Source organism: Poecilia mexicana, unplaced genomic scaffold, assembly GCF_051168715.1.
Source record: "Poecilia mexicana isolate PSO_F unplaced genomic scaffold, ASM5116871v1 scaffold_5, whole genome shotgun sequence".
Lineage (NCBI taxonomy): Eukaryota > Metazoa > Chordata > Actinopteri > Cyprinodontiformes > Poeciliidae > Poecilia > Poecilia mexicana.
In genome coordinates this window covers 19,174,389-19,196,319 of record NW_028263374.1, presented here as the reverse complement: position 1 = coordinate 19,196,319, position 21,931 = coordinate 19,174,389, and the positions used below count along the sequence as shown (strand labels likewise).

Genomic DNA, 21,931 nt, shown 5'->3' with positions numbered 1-21,931 from the left:
ATGATTAATAATTTAATCAGTTACTCAGTACTCAAGCAGATTTTTTTCTCTTTTTTTTTTTTTTTTTTTTTTTTTTACCAAATACTGTTTTACTCTTACTTGAGTAATTTCTTGACCGGCTACTTTTTACTTTGAATAAAAGTATGTTGAAGTCGTGCTATTCTTACTTGAGTACAGTTTTTAAATACTTTGTATACTCTGTCTGTATCACTGGTGTTGTAGTTTGGAAGTATTTTCTTTACAGCTTGAGATGCATCATATATTATTGGCAAATTTTATACATCAAGCATATCAACACACCCAAATGTAAGTCAATGTCAATTAAATAAAAAAAAAGACTGTTTAGAGAGAAAGAATGAAACTTAAATAATAAAAAGTGAAACTTTTATTTGATTTAAGTCAGAATTTCTTCAGCTGTTGTTTTGTGCTCTGGGTGGTCTGAGACTTCCTGCTCATTAGCGATCAAAAGTAATCTGCTTTTTCCTGTCTCTTTCCCAGCTGCCACATGGAGGAAGTTGTAGCTTTTATGAACAGCTGGACGGACACCAAGAAGACATTTGCAGAAATGGAGCACAACTTCCACATGTAGTAAATCCTGTTCTTGCAATCCTTGTGTTTCCAGTTCACAATGGAAAATCAAACAATGAGTATTTTGCTGTGTTGGATACAGTGTTGGTCACTAATTTGTGTGTTTATGCATCACCAGGGAAACGCTATATATCTGGTACAGTTGCCCAACACAGCACCAGAAATCTGTTGACCGCAGCTCTTAGGGGGAGGGCAGGGAAACGTTTTTGAGGAAATGGGTGTAGAGAACCCCTCCTATGCCCAACTCTGCATTCCTCCTCTGCACTCTTTTCTTCAAGTTAATTTTCCCAAACGCCTCCGCAGAAGAAAGACGAGAGGAAAACAGCAGAACAGCAGCTGAACCATCAGAGGATCCAGGAGTTTATATCCTGCTGCTCTGAACATAACGGTAAGTTTTTCTCTTTGCAGCAGCCTGGCGCACATTAGATTACATACACCAAAATAGATCATTGCATATTTTTAACCAGAGAGCTTGCAGACGTAATTAAATGTCCTAAAATAGCTTTGGACTGAGTGTTTTACACGAGTAGAATGACGGTTTTGTGTATTTATGACTGGTTTGCATTTGTAAGACTCCAAAGTTACATCTGCATATAGTCAAAGAGTCGTTCAAACACATTTCCCTCTGACCACTTCCTGACAATAACACAGCACATGGAAGGATCAAGCCTCCCTGTCTAGAGTTTTACTGTGGATACGTTACACTGACAATGGCAACGTACTGTGTTGCTTTATCACAAATCAATTTGTTCTAACTGGAATGTAAAAGTTTAGCAAGAAGAAGAAGCAATGAACTGATGCTTATGTCCATATTCCATCCTAAACATTAACACTGAATGTCAGGATTTATTTGAAAGTAATTCCAGAGATCAGGGTAAAAATGGATGCATTTCTATCAGCTAAAGGTTTTACTAACAGTCCAAATATTAGGGTGTACACTTGCAACATGGTGCATTTATTTCAGATAAGTGAAGAGGAGCAAGTTTTAAATCTAAATGTGGTTACGGTACTTTCACTTTTATCATAATCAGACGACGGCTGGCTAGCTAATTAAAAATGTTATTTTTCACTGCCTGCAACTTTTTGGACAAACTGCAGCTGAAAGGATAATTAAATCCATCACAACTAAAAACATATAGGTAAATATACACCTCTGGAAAGAATTAAGAGACCACTTAAAATAATCGGTTTCTCTGATTTTATTATTTGTAGGTAAATGTTTGAGTAGAAAGAACATTGTTCTTTTATTCTATAAACTACTGACATGTCTCTGAAATTCTAAGCAAAAATGTAACATTTATTTAAATGAGAAATGGTCAAAATAACAAAAAAGATGCAGAGCTTTCAGTGCAGAGCTGTTCCTCCATGTTTTGAAGCTGTTCATTACCAAATACAAAGTATTAAATGAAAATCATTAAGTATTTAATACTTAAATCCTGTGTCATTTCATATTGTTACACATAACTTAATTTCAGATTTTTATTTATTTTTGGTTTCTTTTCATTCATGCACTACTTGGGTCAATGTGTAATTGAGAAATATGTTTAAAATGAAAAGTTGTGATATGTTCAATACTTATTTTACTTGCTGCATCTGAACACGTCATTTATATTACAACGTCATTATTTAAATATAGAATTTTATTTCCCTTAATTCACAACAGAAAAGCAGAACTGAGTGAATACAGCCTTTTCTTCCCCTGCAGGGACTTTTAAATATATGTGACATTAATTAACTTAATTTTCATAAATCAAAATCCTGGTTTTGTTGAGTTTTTTATTAAATTAGTCTTAGCAGCATGACATAAGCCTTAAAAACATTTCCTGTGCCTTCTGGTTGTTAAATATAGCAGAAGATTACCAACCTTAACAGAATCACTTCATCCAACATCTGTGGTGAAAAAGTTTTATGTTTGTTTGTTGCATGAGTTAAGAAGTGACAAAGTTTGCCTCAGAAAGTGGCCTCACCTCCACTTCTCTTTCTTGTGCTTTGATAAATAAGATCCTCATCACAGGTGAAAAGCTGCATGATGAAAGAGCTGAGTTTCCTCAGGAGCCACAAATTAACTCTCTGCATTTTAAAACATGGAAAAATAAAATGTTTATCATTGGTAAAAGTGTGTCTGCTGGAAATTATTTAATGGTTAAACAATAGTTTCTTCTGTTTTGATTGCTTGGCCGCAGGACGTATTGTGCTGCAAACAGCCATGGTGTGTCTGCTGGTATCCGTGACTGTCCTGCATTTGGTCAGCTTGGCCATGCTTTTCATCGCCACACTGGAAAAGGTTGGATGGAGAATTAGTTTGAATGTGCTCTATCCTTGTTTAAACACTAGAGGGCGCCATCATACATTCTGCTTTTACAAAAGGAGACATGCAGTCCAGAGCTTTTAACTAACTGGTTTCATCGTTGCAGTCCTGGTGGGTTTGGACAGAGACAGAAATCACTGACCTTTGGCACAACTGCTTCTACACGAACTCCACGCAAACCTGGGTTTGTGCAGCAGCCACCGAAAGCGGTAAAATATCAACAAATTACTCAACTTATACAAATTAGATTCTTCTTTTGAATAAATATTGTGTTTATTGTTCTGTCTAACACTCCTTTTCTTCCCCCCCCCCACTTTTCCCAGACTGGCTCCAGTCCGTTCAGGCCCTCATGATCCTGTCTGTGGTCTTTTCGTCCGTCTCTCTCCTGGTTTTTCTGGGTCAGCTCATCTTCTTGTCCAAGGGACGTCTCTTCTACTTTACAGGCCTCTGCCAGGCATTCGCAGGTAATTTTATGACTTTATCTTAGTAAATATTAAAGATATAGAGTGGATCTCAAAACAATAACAAATTGTTTTAAAACCTGTTTGACATCAACATGTACGATTAAACTTAACACAAACAAATCTGAGATTAATTTTAAGGAATCTGATTAACTTTAAATGAAGTTCTGATATCTGAGTCAGATTTTCTTGGACTTTGGAAAGGATCAAAGGGATAAAAAGAAATACTCGACAAATGTATCAGTCAGGACAAAGAAACGCTGCTTCCAACAAAATCATTAAGTATTTACATACATGATGACGTTTGCTCAATCACCTGCCCAGTTCTTACTCATTTTAAAATAACATTTCCACACATTTTCTCTGAAAATAGTTTATTTTTTCAATGTTCAACACATATGCACAATATGTACATTTTTGTAAAAGTGATCCGGCTCAGTTGCACATCCCTTGGATCGCGAGTGTTTCTAAGAACCACACAGTATTTTCTGTTACAGTTTTGTACAGTATATTATCATCACTATTATTGTTGCCAATATTGTTTTTTTATGTACTGCTTTTAACACTTCAGTAACTCTTTTTTGTGTGAGCCTTTATACCTGATGCTTCTGTTACACCTGAATTTCCCCTTTGTATTTCTGCTCTATTTTATTTAACACACATATTTGCTCAAGCCTCCAAATAATTAAATTAAGTTTTTAACTGTGCAAAAAGTCCAGTCTTGAGTTTTCTTGCTACTAAACTGACAGTCGGCTGTTAGTGTTATAGCAAAGTAGAAGAGATTAATGTCAAAAACTAAGCCATTAAGTATGTATAAGATCCTAGATCCTGCAGCACACAGAGTTCAGAGGTCACCAGCCTTCTGCAGAGCCAGTGGCTGCAGACAAACTCCATGTGGAATGAGGTCTGGACGAGCAGCTGCATCCAAAACTTACGTCACCAAGTGGGAATGTAGATCAGTCCTCTGGAGCAGAGGAGAAGGCTGTTTAGAGGAACAAATCGTGCTTTTCTGTCTGGCAAAAGGCCCCGTTCACACAACAGGCTCATCTTCCCATATCTGAATTTTTCAGGGGATAAAGTGACCAGATCAGACATTTTAAAAATAATTATGAATGCTTTAGATATGGCTGATATTGGTGTTCTGGTTTTTTTTTTTTTTTTTTTTGTATTTTCCAGTCACATAGGGCCTTTTATAGCACAATCAAGTAATTGTGTTAGCTTCAGTTGTTGTAAAAATGCTGTATATACCAAATATGACTTAATTTGACGCCTGGAAATTGAGCTTCTGTCTTTTTAAGACCGTTGTGTCAAATTTCAATCCTGCAGCTTTTAGCTGTCTTCCTGTTTCACCACACCTGGCTCCTATGTTATATCAATATTATGATATAAAGCTCAAAAAAGTTTTTTACTTTTAAACAGGCACTTGGAGAAATATCCATATCCCTTACAAGTACCCAGACTCCTCTCTACATGTTTTCATTGCACACTTACTTAGGTATTTTAATCAATCCCATTGTTCCAACTTTGTAGAAACAATTTGCCTTCTGTTGTTTTAAAATGACAGCGCACAAGTTCATAAAGAAATGTATATAAAGACATGATATTGGTGTGGAAGAATATGGGGGAATTTTACTGCCGCAAGTCGAGAGCACAGATATCGTCAGGCACCAAACTGGAAGGAAACAAACGCACCCAGTACAACACTTTCATTCTATTGGCTGAGAGGTTGCCAGGCGACGGTACTTTTGGTTCCGAAAGAGCAGAAAAGAATTTGCATGCGAGCAGAAAGGTTTGATCCAAGCAGAAAGGTTTGATCCGAGCAGAAAGGTTTGATCCGAGCAGAGACAGGGTTTGAGCATGAGGAGAAAGGTCCAAGAAAGCACAGAAAATATTTGAAAGAGAGCAGAAGTTTTGAGTACAAGCATTACAAGTTTTGAGAAGAAAGACATGAAGTCCTGCTTTCAAACTGAAAATGTGTGCAGTCAAATTATGGCAGAAAAATTTCCCCATAGAAGAATTTGACTGGCCTGGTGTATTGGATGAGAGCCAAGATGTCTCATCCAACATCAGTGTCTGACCTCTGGAAAAATAGCTAAGAAATATTCCAGACCACACTTTTAAACAAACTGAATTTGGTAAATGTGTCTGAAGGCAGATGAGCAAAAGCATTTGGCAATACGATGTAAATATGTGAACCATGATACAGTGAAGACTAAGTTATTGGTGATTGAAAAAGATATTAATCAAAACTGCTAAGACAGAATGTTTCTCTAAAACTGATACAAGGAAAGGATGGAAACTGGTCAGGGAGGTTTACAGCAAAACAAGTAAATTTCCTGCTAGTTATATCTATCACGATTTGGAGATAAGAATCATAAAGTACGTCACTGAGTGCATGAACAATAAAAATAAACAGATGAAGGAGTTTTTGTCTGTATTTTGTGACATTAGTCGCCTGTATTCTCTGGATTAAGGATAGAGTTTCATCTAAAGATAAGCTACAAGCCAAGCTTAGCTGTCTGATGAACTCAAACTCCTCTCAATCTGATATGTGGAGAAACTTTGAAGCAGAATTGGTAAATATTACCAAGTCAACAAAGAAGACCGAATGAATCAAAAGGTGCTTCCACACATTATTAGTTTAAGGGCGTACACACTTATGCAATCAGGTTGTTACGCCTTTATCCCAAAGATTTGTTGGCTTTGCAAATAATTTACGTCACATTAAAGCTGGGAAAACTGCCTGAAATCATTTATCATACGTGTCATGATTAAAGACTTTAACATTTGAGCCACATTACCTTTTTAACATTATCTTTATAATCTTAAGTTTTATCAAATGCTGAATTAAATAACCATTGTTGCAGCCAAATCATTAGTGTTGGATTCAGGCGCTGTGGTAGATTCTGTAGCGTGTCAATAAATATGACGGGGTTTTTTATTCTTGCAGGTTTTACAGACTTTGCCGCTTGCCTCATCTTCACCTTCCACAGAAAGGAGATTCTAAGTAACTCCAAAGATCCAAGCAATGGACGCTTTGGCTTCTGCGTCATCCTGGCGTGGCTGTGCGTCCCTCTGCTTCTCGTCAGTGGAGTCCTGTACGTCCATCTGCGAAAGAAGCAGTGAGGCAAGAAGAGATAAATACATAGAGGGAGCTGTTTTCAGAGAATCTTTAAATAGAACGAGGTTTAATATCCAGGAGTGAAGCATTTTATTTTATTTTTTTCTCCTGTATGGTGAAATTATCTTGATAGCATCTCAGAAATTATTTGAGCTCTAAGCTCATTGTGTAATATGAAGCATTATGAAAGAAAAGAATAAACTCATAACCTGTTTTTAATCATTGTTTGGGATCATTTTGAAGCACTCACATTGCTTATTTTAATATTTTCAAAGAAGCACATCGTTGAGAGATCTCTCCTTTACTGGAGAGGGTTTCTGTGTTAATGGGACTAAAATTTGCATTTGGATTCATTTTGTGCAAGAATATGGCACTAAGCAGCTGTACGAGACTCTTTCTCTTTGAGTTTTAATCTGTAGCTCATTCGTGGCTTTCATTGTTTATCTTGTCAAACTATGGCCTCACCATTTTTCTGCAGAACTGACTGGGGACAAATAAGGAAGCCACTTGCCATGAATGGCCTTTGCGTGGGTTTGGTGTAATAAGTATTTCCTACTAAATCAAAAAGAAAGCGATGTGGTTGCACCTGTTGCCTGCAGAGAGGAAGGCTGCCTCGCAACAGTTACCAGGTAAAATGTTGCCTGTTAACCCATCCGTCAGGCCGAACCAGTCTGAAAGGATAACTGTGAGGTGAACGTCAGATACCTGGAAATATTGTTCAAACCTCACACACCTCTAGGAGAGGTGGAGAGAGAAACCAGCAGAAACCAAACATCCAACGCAGTACTCTCTAAAAAAATGTCTCATAAAATTATTTAGACATTTTTGTGACACTATAGCCACAAACATAAATGTGCTTTAAAGGCTTTTGAGTGAGAAATCAAGACAAAGCGCATCAATGAAACAAAAGGAAAATTACACGTCATGTATTTGTATTAAGCTCCGGTCTTTCATTGTAATTACACTTGCAAGTCTGTACATCTCTACCAGCTTTGCACAACTTGGGACTGAATCTTTTGCTTAATCTTCTTTTCAAAACAGATCAAGCTTGGTCAGATTTGAAGGAGCGCCTCTTTGAACATCAAGTTTTAAGTCTGATTGATTTACGTCTGGGCTTTGAGCCAATCTAATACTTATGTTTTTTATTAGTTCTCTGGTTGTGTGTTTACTGGTGACCTCTTGGTGGAAAGTCAACCTCCTCCCAGGGAAGTCTTGTGCAGCATCAGTTTAATACTCTGCATTAAACTCAATCTGTCTTACCATCAGTGCTGACCAGATTGTTTGTCACGATTGTTTGCTGTGTTTCCTACATAGCTCCAGGGAAAACGCTACATGGGACATCTCATAATTTGTAGAGTGCAGGACAAACCGCTTTCGGACAAGAGTTGAAAATTTGCATCAAACTGGTTCTGACTCAAGGTGTAGATCACAAACGCCAACTAAGAACCTTATGTTTCCTTTTCCCAGGATCCCAATAGGAGTTTTGTCACCACCTACTGGCTGGAATGTGAACTAGTTAACAGTTGAGCATTTTTTTCTTTGATGAATAAAGGTGATACCTGTACCTGGGAGTGTGAAGCAAAGTGATTATTCAAAAACAATTTATAACTGTTTTTTTAATTGCAATGAAATAGCAGCCTCTGCGATTGTGCAGGAAAGGGATTTTGTTGAAGAAGGTTGTTGGTTTGAATCCATGTTGGTCTTTCTGCATGGAGTTTGCATGTTCTCCCCCTGCATATGTGACATACTCCACAGGTCCAAAACACGTTATTTAATCACTCTAAATTGCCTTAAGAAGGGACTGTGTATGGCTGCTTGTTCTGTGTGTCTCTATGTTGCTCTCTGATGGCTTTGCAGAGTGTCCAGGGTGCAAAAACGACCCCTGAAGAGATAGTCCAGCCCTCCATGCAGCCCTGCACCGCTAGACATGAATGCACACATTGGATGGATGAATGTTTACAGTATGTGCCTAATGTGGTTAATTCGCATCATACCTAATGATGCGAATCATTAGGTATGATGATACCTAATGATACCTAATGATTTAAGCATCATTAGGTATGATGCTTAAATCGCATCATACCTAATGATGTGAATTGGGTGCATCATTCTGTAGGTGTATCATTCAAATGAACAATAAATATCTATTGTTAATCTACATGATATTAAGTCAGGCACTAAGGAGCAAATGATTATCATCTCAACAGATTCTCCCACCTGTGAATCTCAGCACATTTCTCGGCTCAGTCTGTCAGTTTGGGTGTAAAACTGAATATCAGTCTGAAAAAAGTTAAATGCAAAAGGAATTCCAAACTTTTCAGAATCTTATGTGCAAGAAAAAGTATATTAAAAACCTTCTTCCAATTCACAATGAAGTGCCCATTTGTGTTGATCTTTTCCATAAAACCCCATGAACTCCACTGAAGAGTTGTGCAAAATGTGAAAAAGTCTGAATGACATGAAACGTATTTGCATTGCTGTGGAGACTGAAGGGATTGGGCGATGACAGGGTGTCTCACACCGCGAAGCCATGTGTCAGCTGCACTGAATGTCTGGAATCTGAGAACAATGTCAGCAGGAAGGAGTGGAGGAGTTTCAGGAGTGCGATCAAACTCACCCAAGGGGAGGGACTGGTGACGAAACACAAGCTCACCGGCAGCACTTCAGCTCTTACACCCAGAGCAGCACAGCAGGTGAGGAGGAATGCTGCGAGTCTTTTTTACTTGTCATTTGGACTCGCGGATGTTTCTGCTCCTCTGTTTATGGAGACGGAGCTGCTGGAGATTGTAAAATGTGGTTAATGTTTTTCCTTCATCTGAAGAGGAACCGTGGAGACTGAGATATCCGACGCCCTCTGGACAGATTGTAAAATTCACACAAGTGAAGACCTCAATACTGGATGACTGAGCCTGGACATTTATTGACAGCCTGGACGTAGCATGACCTTTTGTGAACAGGAAGACCAGATTTTCTCTAGGTGGAAATGATTTGAAGGGACAGTGAAGGCATCATCTGGAATCATGTCGAACTCCCAGGAGCAGAGTCTGAATGAGAATGTGGTTTTCCTGCCGGTGGACGAGACCTCGCCTCAGTTCCTCCACTCTGAGCGAGAGCGCGAAGCCGTGGAGAGGCTCCTTGACAGCGGACCTGAGGCCTTCTACGGCTCCATCGGCCCGGATCTTTCAAGCTACTTCTTATCTCCTGAAGAGGTGAGTCGGATAAGCAGCTGGGCTCAGAATTATCACTTCCACGAGCCGCTGGTGGGAGACCAGAACGGAGCCGATAGGAGCGTCGACTCGGAGAAGATCTGCTCCACCTACGACCCCTACCAATGGGACGTCCCGGTCCCCAACCTGGAGCTCGGCTGGCCGGAGAAACCCGCTGGGGTTCCGAAGAACAGCGTCACAGTCCACTCCAGCCATCCTGCTGAGGGAGACCTGCAAATCAGAGAGGTCATCAGGCGACACTTACAAGCAGCCAAAACGGTATGTGAATGTTATTCTGAAAACAAAGCATCATGGGAGTAAATATGGTTCCGTTTGGGTTAATTTTTTACTATTTAACCCCTAAACTGTCATAATGACTCTGGTGTCAACATGTAAGCATTTTGAGGGTGACAGTTAAAGCTGCAAACAGTAAGACCACATGGGGAAGAAGGTAGAGGAGCTCAGTGTTATCAGATTGTCTGTCTCATATTATGCTGCATAAAGATAGTTTTAACAAATATGTAAAAAAAAAAATTCTGCAGCTTTAAAGATGGGAGAAAACTCTAAACTTTAAAATAAAACTTTCCAAAATGATTTTATCTAAATTTCTTTTTACATAATGAAAGTTGAAGTTTACACTTTTAGATACGTTTTAACTCAAAGTGCGTTTGCATTAATTCACGGAGCTTAAATCGAAGTCATATTTGCATGGCGCATGAAAATTAGACAAAATAAATGCAGCAATTTCCATACATTTCATCTAAAAGACAGAAGGCAATCTACAAAAGTAAAGTAAATCCAAAGATTGCAAAAAAGGAAAAGTTTTACATCTTCTAACCTCTCACCCCAAAACACAAAGGAAACAAACATTCCCACAGTGAGAAGCATTTCTTTAAAATAGTAGCTCACTAACAAGCATCTGACGCCGACATTTAACCTTTTCATGCATATCGGTCACTACAGTGGACAGCTTCCTAAAAGCTATTTTCTTGTGCTTCTGTGGATTTTTATGTTATAAATGCACACAGACCACTAAAGTGGACACTATTGCATCATAAAATACACCATCAACTACTGGCCATTAGCTGTAAATGCAAGAAATTAGTTTTGTTAAATCCAATATGGCCGACAGACAAAAAAAAGCATGTCAACCTACCCGGTCTCTCCTACTCTAGACGACTCTTGCAGGTAAAAAACAAAATATTGTGACATCAGATAAGCCCTAAAGAACAATACTGCTGATGTATTTTTCAAATAACAGCTTCGTATTTGAAGAAAATTACAATGGATCACCTAAAACCATTTAAAAAAAAAAAGACCTACCTTTTTTATGCCTTAAGAAATAAAAAACAATGGGGAAAAAATTCCTGACACAAAGGATCCTATTCGTGCATTGAAGGGTTAATATCAACATAGAGGCAGTGTGTTGTGGTTTCTGAAACCCTGCTGTGTGTTTTCAGGTAATCGCCGTGGTGACGGACCAGCTGACAGACAACGCGATAATATTTGACTTGCACACGGCCGCCTCCCGAGGTGTGCCCGTCTACATCATCCTGAACCAAAGGTCTCTGCAGCAGAACTTCACCCTCAACAGGCTCAGGCATCCCGTGAGTCAACACCGAACACATGGCCATTGTTGTTCGATACGTGAACTTCACGGCGCAATGAAAGCCGCGCCGGACACGGCCCTAGGATTGCATGTGTGACTTGTTGCGTATAGGCACGCTTGTACTGGGAATGTGAAATGTTGATTTAACGGCGTGTGGTTTAGCTGGTTGCACTGCATTCATTTCTGTCTCCGTTTCTTTGGAGTGACGAAAATATGGTCTGATAAAATGAAAAGGATAATCTTCGCTGCTGATGGTGACTGGACTTGCAGTCTAAGGCGGTGTTTCCCAAGCCTGGTCCTCAAGGCGCACTGCCATGCACAGATGTTTCCCTGCTTTACCATACCCCATTTAAATGATTGCAGTTCAGAAAAAGCTTGTTAATCAGCCATCAATTGAAATCATGTGTGTTGAAGCAGGGAAATACCTAAAACATTCAGGGCAGTGTGCCTTAGATGATCAGAGTGTTTTCCGACCTACTCAGTGACTGATTTTTAGAGTGCATAAATGCTATAATAGCTGTACACATACAGCGGTTTGCCAAGGTTGAACTTAACCACATTTTCTGCAAGATATTTGATTTAAAATTGTCACCAAAAGCCAGCAAAGAGGTAAAAAATAAAGAAAAGGTGATTCAAAGTTTAGTTTTACAAATAATAATCTGAAAATTGGTGAATTTGTATTCAGCCATCTTTACGCTGATACTTTGAAATAAAATCTGGGGTAGCCAATTTCCCCAACTGGATTTAGGTCCTTGACTTTGACTAGGCCATTCTAAGGCATGAAACACTTTTTTCTAAGCCATTCTCCTGTAACTTTCACTCTATGTTGTTTTCCTGTTGGAAGGTGATCCTGAACCCTACATTCGGTTCTTTACAGTTTTCAACGGTGTCCAAGCAATTACCACGTAGGACAGAGTCAGGGGTGTCAAACTCCAGTCCTCAAGGGCCTCTGTCCTGCAACTTTTAGACGTGAATCTGCTGCACCACACCTGAATAAAATAATTAGGTCATTAGCAAGGCTCTGGATAACTTATCTACACAAGGAGGAGGTAATTAAGCCATTTCATTCCAGTGTTTTGTACCTGTGGCACACAGTGGCGCAAAAAGTGGGTATGCAGCGCATGCAACGCGTAGGGGCGCTGCACCAGAGGGGCCGTCAAAACCCCGTCTGGAGGGGGCGGCGCCCCGATGATGCCTTCGTGTACACTTCACTGCGCCCTTACACTCCTTCACCTCACGCACACGTAAATGTAAATGTAGCGAGTTTTACCTTTCACGTGTTTTCGTTGGGGGGGGCGCCGATTTATGTTTGCGCATCCACCTGAATAATATGTAGGTGCGCCCCTGGTGGCACATCTAAAAACTGCAGGACACAGATCCTTGAGGACTGGAGTTTGACATTTCTGAGCAAGTTGAAACACTATAGGGTCACAAAAATGGTCCTGAAGCTATCTGCTTACTAAAAATCTAGAAATAATTGTATTGTTAAACTCTTAACTGCTTCTGTTCTCGACAAATAAACGACACGTGTGATATTTAAATATGATATTGTTAAGAGTTTAGTCACTTTTTCCACATAAAAGTACCAAGACCAAGTTCTTCCTTTTATACATGTGACATGTTAGATATAAAACCTGACTGTGGTTTTACAAATGAAGCTTACTCAACTCATTTACATATTCTTAGTAATAGTCTGGACTTCCTAATGACTAAATGTCTATTGATGCGTGAAGTTTCTCTTTCTCATATTCTGTTTAACTTCACAGTCTTGTTCCTGCATTTGTCTTGTTTTGGACCAGTGGATATTCTTTCATTTTTCTTGACTTACTCTGAACTTTCTGGTTTGTCTGTTTGCTTAAATAAGTCATTGAAGTAACAGGTCTAAACACGTGCAGGTGTGAAACGACGTTATGGTTGAAGAAAAACAGACAGAATTAAAAGTCTATTTAAAAAACTGAATACAAATGCGCAAACAAACAAAATACTAAATTTAATTTAATCATCAGGCTGCTATTTCTACTGACTTATTTTTGCACACAGTGGTTTAAAGACACTTTTCAATCTCAGACTAAATTTAGTTGAGCCATAAATATTCATACCCCTGGCAGATTTAGATGTAAATTTTAATTCACTAACATGTTTTTTTCTGCATATTGGATAATAACATTCGTATTTTGGAGAATCTGTCCAGGCCTTTATTATGTTTCAGTAAATTATCTTGTCTTGTTTTGAATTAGTTTGTAATCATTTAGTCTATGTAATATAGTTCATTTTTTTGGCTTTTTAGCACATTAACATGGTTTTAATGACACATTTTTGATAATTAATGCATCAGTAAGTAATATATTTTATTAAATTGAGATAAGGGGTAGGATTAAATAAGTGTAAAGTAGTGTAAGCTAATTGTTTTGTTCTTGGTTATACACATTTCCTTTGTTTTCTTGTTCGAAATAAATAACTCAAAGATTAGCATGAAGCTCATCACTAGAGATAAATAATCAAAAAGAACAAAACAAAACTGTTCAGCAATTACAAAAAATAAGCTTTGATATGTTTTCAGTTTTGAGAAGAGCCGAAATATTTTTTACGTTAATATTTTATAATAAAAGAGGTAATTGCTAAGTGTTTTCCCCTTTTAGAATATTTAATTATCTTCAGAGACGCTTCCTTCAAACTTCCCAGCCTGCCTGAACTGAATGATCTGCATTTTTCCGTCTGCTTTGAGCCAGAGATGCTCTGCTGCGTGTCGTGTTTCCTCTCCTCTTGTCAACACAGCGTCGTTCTGCTGGGTTAAAGTTGGCTCAGCCTTTTATCTTTATTTTTTCATTTACGTTTTCGGTTTGCTCTTCTTCAGAAACGTTTCAGCTGGGTGCTTTGGATTGTTTCCAAGCTTCGATCTTCCTCTTCTGTTCTGTCCGTAATTTAATCCTTCTTGTCGGCTCGCAATGTTTTATGATCAAAAACAATCAGGTTCAGAGAGAAGAACGTAACCAATTTCAGTTTCAAGTCAGTTTACATCACATCCAAGGGCGTAGGTTTGGTCTAAGTTTTGGTGGGGACCTTGACCCCCCCCCCCCCTCCCCGCAGCACAGTGAAATACCGAAGAGCACCGAACATTTTTGAGAAGGGGGGGAAACCATTGGCTTAATAACCCCTCCCCCCAACCATAACCATATCATACATCTTGTGTATACAACCAGATACAGTCATACTCAGCAGATCAGTTCAAGAACACTTTACTTTTTCCTTTACAAAATTCAGCAAACGTTACAAGTAAGATCAAAAGAAATATCCTCTGGATACTCCCTGGTCACTGGCACTCACACTGACTGCCTCCTATAGAGCAAACAAAGCGTAACCTGGTTTGTATTCACACTAGCTTAACTTAATTTAAGACTAACACTTCAAATGCCATATTTACTGAGATAATTTCACAGTATATTTCATATCTGAGAACTAACACCTCACCTGGAGCCCTGAAGCTCCAGCCACCTCTCCATCGTTCTGCTCTGCCCCTTGCTCTGCTGTCTGAGCATCCTATGTGAAAAAATATTACATAATTAACAGACCTATTCTACCTCACATTCAGTGCTGACCTTACTAAACACCGGACTTTACAACAAATGCGTTGCGTGATAGATATCTAACTTATGGGTCCACTCACTGTACTTACAGCCGACGTAGCGAAATAACTTCTAATGTCTGTCCTTTTCTTTTTTGGTGGCGACATGGTCTCGGAGACTCAGAAGGAGACGCGTGTGCCCAGCTAGCCGCCGCCTTTTGCAGCTAATCAAAGAACGTCCGACGATTCAACTGACTCCCCCTCCCCCCACCCCCCCCCGGACAGCACCGTTCCGACACGGTCTCGGAGGCTCATAATAAATGTCAAACTAAGAAGCTTCCGTTCCGCGCACCGCCTGTTGCTGCTAATCAAAGATCGTAGATCCACGTTCTTTGAGCCAATATGGGAAAAATTGGTCGGGACTTTTTCATATCCCGTGAATATTGGTCGGGACATGTCCCTACCGTCCCTACCCAAACCTACGCCCATGATCACATCATTTGATCATTTAATAACAGAAAAACATTGAAATACCATAAATTTAGAAAAAACATTTTTTTAATTAATAACTCAATAGGCATTTTAAATCATGATAAATAATTCAAACTTATTTCTGTTTAAGTTAATTTCATATCTATAATGAAAGCCGTATTGATCATGGACTGTTTTTTGATAATTGTTTGTACATTATTGTCTTTACTTTTTGTTTATAAATCAGAATGTGGTGAACAAGTAAAATTAAAAATAGCAGCCAGATATTGTTTTAATGATTTCCACAGAAAACGATTTGATGTGGCAGACAAAACACCAACAGGCTGTTCTAAGCTGTCAATTTGTTCCAATGATACATAAAATCTAATTGATGCTAATTATCAAACAGTGCAATCAGGTTCAGCTTGGCTGAAGAAACTTTAGACGACTGCTTACGTTGTGTTGTTGAGATTCCAGAAATCCCTCATGCTGAGCCTGCATGTGGTGACAGTGGAGAGGAAAAACTCTCCATTAGCAGGAAGAACCTAAAGACCTCCTATAGAGCAGCTCTCAGTTTCTTTCAGCTTCAGTTTGACTTTATTTTATTTTTTCCTCTCTGTCAGTACATGCGGGTTCGGGTTCTTGGAGGGAAAACGTTTTGCTCCAGGACTGGGAAGATGGTGGCTGGAGAAATGAAAGACAATTTCATCCTGGTGGATTTAGAGGCAGCGATTCATGGCAACTACAGGTGAACAAAAATGTCATTTTCAAAGCATCTTACACATTTTCGTCTGTAAGCCAACTAACCGGATATTTCTTCTGTTTTGCCTCCAGCCTTACCTGGACAGGCGCTCATCTTCACCGGCAGCTTGTCACAGTCCTGAGGGGACCGGTTATCGACTCGTTTGACCGAGAGTTCAGGATCCTTTTTGCCGACTCGGTCCCTGTTCCCGACACTTGGGGAGTCACAGCCGGCCCCCAAGTTTACAACCACTACCAGACCAAAGACTTCTCACACCTCCGGCTCCTAAAGAGGCTCTCTGCTGAGTCAGAGATCACAAACCCTCCTTCTCCGCCCGCTGACGTCTTTCTGGACTGGGAGGCGATGGGCGTTCTGCAGAGAGACAGCAGCCGGCCTGCGTCTCTTCTGGGTCTACATAAGGAAAACATAGTTGAGAAAACGTCACAGCTGGACATAAATAAGGACAGCCCCACTGAGGACAGATTTACCCACAATGAGCACCTGGTGTGGAGCAGGAGAAGGTACGGTAGCTGGATGATCTCTCTTTCTCCTTGAAGACAAGAGAATACATTGATATAACTTACATTTCTATTAGAGGTGCACCAATAAATCAGTCCTGATTTCCTTCATTTTGGAAGACCTGTGATCAGACAATACTTACCTGTGAAGCCGATGTTATCCAACAGTCTTAGCTTCCTTGGTAAAAGTCTAAAAATCTTCTCTTTTTTTCTGCCGTGAGAGAAGTTCGTCCCACCAGGTCACGTCTGCAGGTTTCCAGTTAATGATCACCCCACTGTAACCAAATGAGCAACTTTCTAGCAACATTTCAGACAAAAATACCAGTATTGGATATGGGTCACAATTGGTATCGGTATGTTATGCTTTTTAAAGATTGGCCAGAAAACTCCAGCCCCTAATTTTTACACATAATTTTAACACAAACCAAGCTAAGATATCTTAGCAGATGCATGTTTTTTTGCTGGTCATGTTCTGTTTCTGAAATCTTCTTACATTCAACAGGATGAATGAAAATACATCCCCGCTCACAACCGGAGTGACAGATAATTCAAACACTATCAAGTGAGTCTTTTATTGGCATTCACAGACATGGAAAAATATTTTGGCACCTCCGATTAAACCTTAAAATTAATGCTAAAACTGTTCATCTCCACTGCGTTTTTCTATATTCTGTCACTTTAAACGCACAAACTTTATAAGGACTTTGCATGATAGACCAATACAAAGAATAATGTACAGTTGTGAAAAGACAATATTAAAATCGCGTCACAAAGTTGCATCTGAAAAGTGCGGCATGCCTTTAAATTCAACTCACCCTGAGTCAGTACTTTGTAGAATCACTTTTTGATGCAATTATACCTGCAAGTCTTTGTAAATCTATGTCAGGGTCTACAACCTGCGGCTCCGGAGCCACAAGTGGCTCTTTGGACCTTCCACAATGGCCCTTTAGAACTCTAACTAAACATTTTAAAGAACCAAGTGAAGTTTTTAACATAAATATATTAACAAATTAATATTCAAGTAGTTTTTTCAAGGAATAATTGCATTGGACATCTACAACAGAGTGACACTAAGTTATATTCTTATTATTCATAATAGTTTTAATCTTTAGATAAATTTTTCTTGTCATTAGACTGGAAACTAGATTTTTTAACTTAGTTACGCCAACATCCCATCATACACTGTAAAACATTTGATGGTGGTTTAGCTTGAAAATGAAATTCCACCAATTTAAGTCAACAAGAGTTAATTGGGTTTAACTGAGAAATTAAAGTTCATGAAGTTGATTTAACAAGAGACAAATTGTCTAAATGTTGTTTAAGTTCATTAATCTTTAATTGAGAGTTTTAACTTAATGCTGCAATTTAAACCAAATAATTATTTCACAATATGCAAGAAAAGAAAATGTCCTCACCTAGTTAGAGAGACACATTTCTCTACTATTTTACTCACAATATAGAGTTAAAATAAATACTTATTTTACTTTAGAATAATTTAAATTCTTGTTTCAAATTGCATGAACAAAATTTCTGATCTGATGATGAATTGTATTAAACATCACAATAAATTCTGCTAGAAACATTTAGTGTGAACAGAACATTATCCTCAATAATTATAATAAAGATTTGCCTTAGTACAGGAGTCAGATCAATGTAACGCACTTCCATCTCAGGATACAAAAACAAGCCGCTAAGCATTCTGGGAAATAGTTCTCACTCCTGTGTTTTTGTTATTTACATTTTTTAAAGTGCTAACATAAAAACTAGTTTATTCAACTCTTGTAGTTTTTACAAAATAAATAAAAAGTTAGCACAACTTACTACTGTAAGTTTATCTTTCACAAACTCATTTTTAGGTTCAAAAGTAAAACTCACTACATTTATTTGACTTAAAGCGTAGAAGACAGCAGACAAAACTAAATGCAGCTCAAATGTTTTACAGTGTAGAAGAAAATACTCTGACTTCCTCTGATAATTGATAGATTTTCCTCAAATGAGTGCATGAATTGTTTGTTCTGCAGGTGTAAACGCTGGACAGATGGATATTCTGCTCAGTCAAGTGACTAAACTAAAATTAGACCCACGTTTCAGTTTTTGAAACAAAGCCCATCACATGACCTGACATTTCACAGATTTGAACTCTCAGAATGTTCCCAGGCCTTTGGGAAAAGAATCAGATCCACAGCCTTTTTTACGGGAATCCTGCTGGAGTATTTGCGTGGAAAGTTTAATGTTGTTTTCCTCCTCCAGTTCAGCAAATCCAACATGTTTAATTTTTTAATGGTAGGTAGGACAGAAAAAGCTTTGTTTCAGCATGATTACCCAACAGCTTACTGACATTAGTGCACAAATGGTTGCCACGGAGACCTGGTGATGCCAAAATGCATCTATGTGCAGCAGTTTTCTAGAGGGGTGCCAATATATATTTTAATGTCTGTATTTGACATTATATTAATCAAGAACTTTAGCATTTGTTTCATCCAAAAACCTGACTGAGAATTGTTTTATCTCTGCAGCAGCAATGCAGAAGTACTGTCAACAAACTCACCAGCTACTGAGGGAATTAAAAGGTAAAATCATAAATATGCCAAACTCCTCACACAATAAAATGTAGCTCAGCTAAAAAATAAAAATCTGTTTTCCCTGCAGGCCTGAGCTTCTAATAGAGAGGAGCGTCTCCAGGGAGCTTTCTGCAGAGAAACAGGCAAATAAACCTGAGCGGAGAATCGATGTTCCTCCAGAAACAACAAATAAGTTTCTTTCCAAGAGACGATCAGTTGCTCTGATGGAGAGTTTTGAAGAAGAGGATAGCAAAACAGACGATGTCAGTCCGAGAGAGCACAGCTCGACTTCCAGGGTGAGTTTCTGATCCTTTAATGATAAGTATTTGGTAAAACTGATCAAATTATCAATCATTTAATATTTAAAAATCATATAATCAGATGGACAAAAAGAGGAAATTTTGGTATTTTAAGGACGAAAATGACAATAATTAATGTAAGTAACAAAAAAAAAAAAAAAAAAATTTGCCAGACACAAAAACCAGGTGTGTGTCTGGTGAATTTTTGGTTAAAACATGTTTATTCTTCATTCAGTGGGTAGAAAATTAATATTACTCAAGTATAGCATAGAAAAAAAATACTCCTAAAAGTAAATTTTTCCAAAAACGTTACTCAAGTAAATGCAACTGAGTAAATGTAACTAGTTACTACCCAACTCTGCTTGAATGCTGATTCTGTTCTGCTTTTCTCAGGAGAAAAAACCTTTAATCCTGAAGGTGCCGCACCGGGGCAACTTCAGCTCTGTGAGCGACATCATGAAGAGGCTGAAGCAGGGAACGCCGGCGATGCTGAGGAAAGGAATGAACTCCACCATGTCGGACCGGACCCAGTCCATGATGGACCTGAGCGAGAACAATCACAGCGACAGGGAGGCCCCAGTGCCTCGCTTCCTGGGCAACGTGAGAGATTTATCTGCAGATACTCCCCGTGCTTACTGCAGCTGATGGAGAGAACAGAACAGAACAATGAAGTCAAAAGCCATAAAGTTACAATAATAACAATAATACATGTCATTAAAATAAGCATTTTAAAGTGTTACAATACAGCAAAATATTTAAAATCACTCATAACAAAAATAGACATTGCCTGGTGATATTTCTCATCTATTTTTTATTATTTTATTGTATAGCTTTTTAATGTTCCAGACATTCTGAATAGCGATGTCTTCGTTGTCTTCATGCTGATTTTCAACATCTTTATATATACAGTAGATGCAAAAACATCACCTGCAATCTGGTTCGGGTTCACTAAACCTCATTTGTTCTGCATACTAATGAAGGCAAACGTGCTAAATTGCATGTTTGCTCTGAAATCCTGATTTGCACATGAAATAAAGTTTGCACCAATTTTTATACCCACAAGCCTTTTAAAGATCAGGCCCTAAACTTCAGGTGGTGCTGCTTTAAAAAGTGGAAACATTGAAGCAGAGCAGTGAGATTGAAGCATGAAAATGATCCAAAGTACTTCTGAAGAGAAAACTGAAGAAGTACCTCAAAAAAAGAGAGAAGGGGTTGGCTGACTTTATTTCAGCAGAACTTTGTGTTGATGAGACAAAAGTAAAAATGACACGTCGTTTACCAGCATCATATAGCTGGGAATGTTTGTTTAGAAATGAGAGAAGCATTGCTGAAGATAATAAAACAATGTATGAAGAAGAATCATTTTAAAATGCATTCTTTATCTGCTTTTATTTGTGGTTTTATCATAACATTTGCATTTCAAAAAATATTTAAGCCCTTCCCAATAATCAATGTTACACAATCAAACCTTTCTTATAATTGCTGACCGGCTTTTTTCATGTTTCTACTGGTATTTATTTATTTATCTTTAGTGATGAGCTTTGAGGTTGGAAGGCCTCTTTACCATAACACTAATATTTAAAGCCCTCTACAGTTTCCTTTGACTGCACAAACATGTGAACTAACAGATTTATCACCTGGAGGAGTAACTAATATTTCTTTTCTTTTTCTGTTTGCTCGTTTTCCAGCTCAACTCGGATCAAATGACACCTGCATTAGCGCTGATGCAGAGGAGGAACGATGGAGTGAAAAACGCTCTAAATCGACCTCCAGCAAACTTTATGCCCACTGAGCGACCGCGCAGCTCCACCTTAAACTCCACCTTGAGCTCCAGCTTTTACCTGAGAAAGCTGAAGTCAGACAAAGAAAAACCCGCAGTATGATGAAGGACAGGCAGACACTTTACAGTGTTATTAGCTCCTGAAACGGTGACACTCAGAAGGCCTCATTGTGCAAAATAAACACCCAGATGCTTTATCTGCTTGAATGTTACTAAAAATAAATTAAATATTAATGCTGCTCAGGACAGTGTGTAGTTTTATTTTTGTTATTTGACAAAATCTGATGTATTTATTTTATTGTATTTAACATTTTTTCCCTACAACTAAGTGACTTTAATGTGTCTTACAGGGATTTCATGTGATAGATCAACAAATTATTGTATCGTTGTGAAGTGGAAAATAAATAAGAGATGAGTCTAGTGTTTTCAACTTGCAATACATGAACATTTGGGATTTGAACATGACAAATATGCAAATATGCTGAATTAAATACACTATATTGCCTCATTTGGCTTCACACTGAGGTGGGAATGAGTTACAGTCTTGATCCATTCCTCATATGAAGAAGTTAACAGGAGAACCTGCTAACTTCTATGAGAAGGTGCTTCAGGGATCTCCATGTTGAGATTTTTCACTCTACCTCCAAAAGAATACATTTATAAGGTCAGACACTAATGTTGGACAAAAAGGTCTGGCTCACAGTT

At 38.4% G+C, this 21,931-nt stretch overlaps 2 protein-coding genes across 4 annotated transcripts; both read left to right on the top strand.

Annotated features, from left to right (window-relative positions):
• Window positions 1-788: 788 nt before the first annotated feature.
• On the top strand, window positions 789-6,697 carry emp3a (epithelial membrane protein 3a (MAM blood group)). 2 transcript variants are annotated; one of them, XM_088005700.1, is made up of 5 exons: window positions 789-976; window positions 2,743-2,872; window positions 3,003-3,105; window positions 3,220-3,360; window positions 6,308-6,697. In XM_088005700.1, exons 2-5 carry the CDS (start codon window positions 2,795-2,797, stop codon window positions 6,481-6,483), a joined length of 498 nt encoding a protein of 165 aa, XP_087861826.1. In that variant the 5' UTR covers window positions 789-976; window positions 2,743-2,794; the 3' UTR covers window positions 6,484-6,697. The 2 variants fall into 2 exon arrangements, with proteins under 2 accessions (XP_087861826.1, XP_014854128.1); XM_014998642.2 differs by having other exon boundaries at window positions 792-976; window positions 2,772-2,872.
• Window positions 6,698-9,134: 2,437 nt separating this feature from the next.
• Window positions 9,135-21,651, top strand: sack1e (scaffolding CK1 anchoring protein E). 2 transcript variants are annotated; one of them, XM_088005698.1, is made up of 9 exons: window positions 9,135-9,963; window positions 11,145-11,291; window positions 15,950-16,074; window positions 16,161-16,589; window positions 17,089-17,148; window positions 19,106-19,156; window positions 19,236-19,443; window positions 19,840-20,046; window positions 21,135-21,651. In XM_088005698.1, the coding sequence occupies exons 1-9, from the start codon at window positions 9,499-9,501 to the stop codon at window positions 21,327-21,329; spliced, it is 1,887 nt and encodes a 628-aa protein (XP_087861824.1). In that variant the 5' UTR covers window positions 9,135-9,498; the 3' UTR covers window positions 21,330-21,651. The 2 variants fall into 2 exon arrangements, with proteins under 2 accessions (XP_087861824.1, XP_087861823.1); XM_088005697.1 differs by having other exon boundaries at window positions 9,136-9,963; window positions 19,103-19,156.
• Window positions 21,652-21,931: the final 280 nt, after the last annotated feature.

Excerpts from the sequence above, each read along its gene's own strand:
- emp3a (XM_088005700.1), top strand. The coding sequence starts at position 2,795 with ATGGTGTGTCTGCTGGTATCCGTGACTGTCCTGCATTTGGTCAGCTTG. Across the intron at positions 2,873-3,002 it reads TCATCGCCACACTGGAAAAG|TCCTGGTGGGTTTGGACAGA; the intron begins GTTGGATGGAGA and ends TCATCGTTGCAG. Across the intron at positions 3,106-3,219 it reads TGCAGCAGCCACCGAAAGCG|ACTGGCTCCAGTCCGTTCAG; the intron begins GTAAAATATCAA and ends CACTTTTCCCAG.
- sack1e (XM_088005697.1), top strand. The coding sequence starts at position 9,499 with ATGTCGAACTCCCAGGAGCAGAGTCTGAATGAGAATGTGGTTTTCCTG. Across the intron at positions 16,075-16,160 it reads GCGATTCATGGCAACTACAG|CCTTACCTGGACAGGCGCTC; the intron begins GTGAACAAAAAT and ends TTTTGCCTCCAG. Across the intron at positions 16,590-17,088 it reads CTGGTGTGGAGCAGGAGAAG|GATGAATGAAAATACATCCC; the intron begins GTACGGTAGCTG and ends TACATTCAACAG.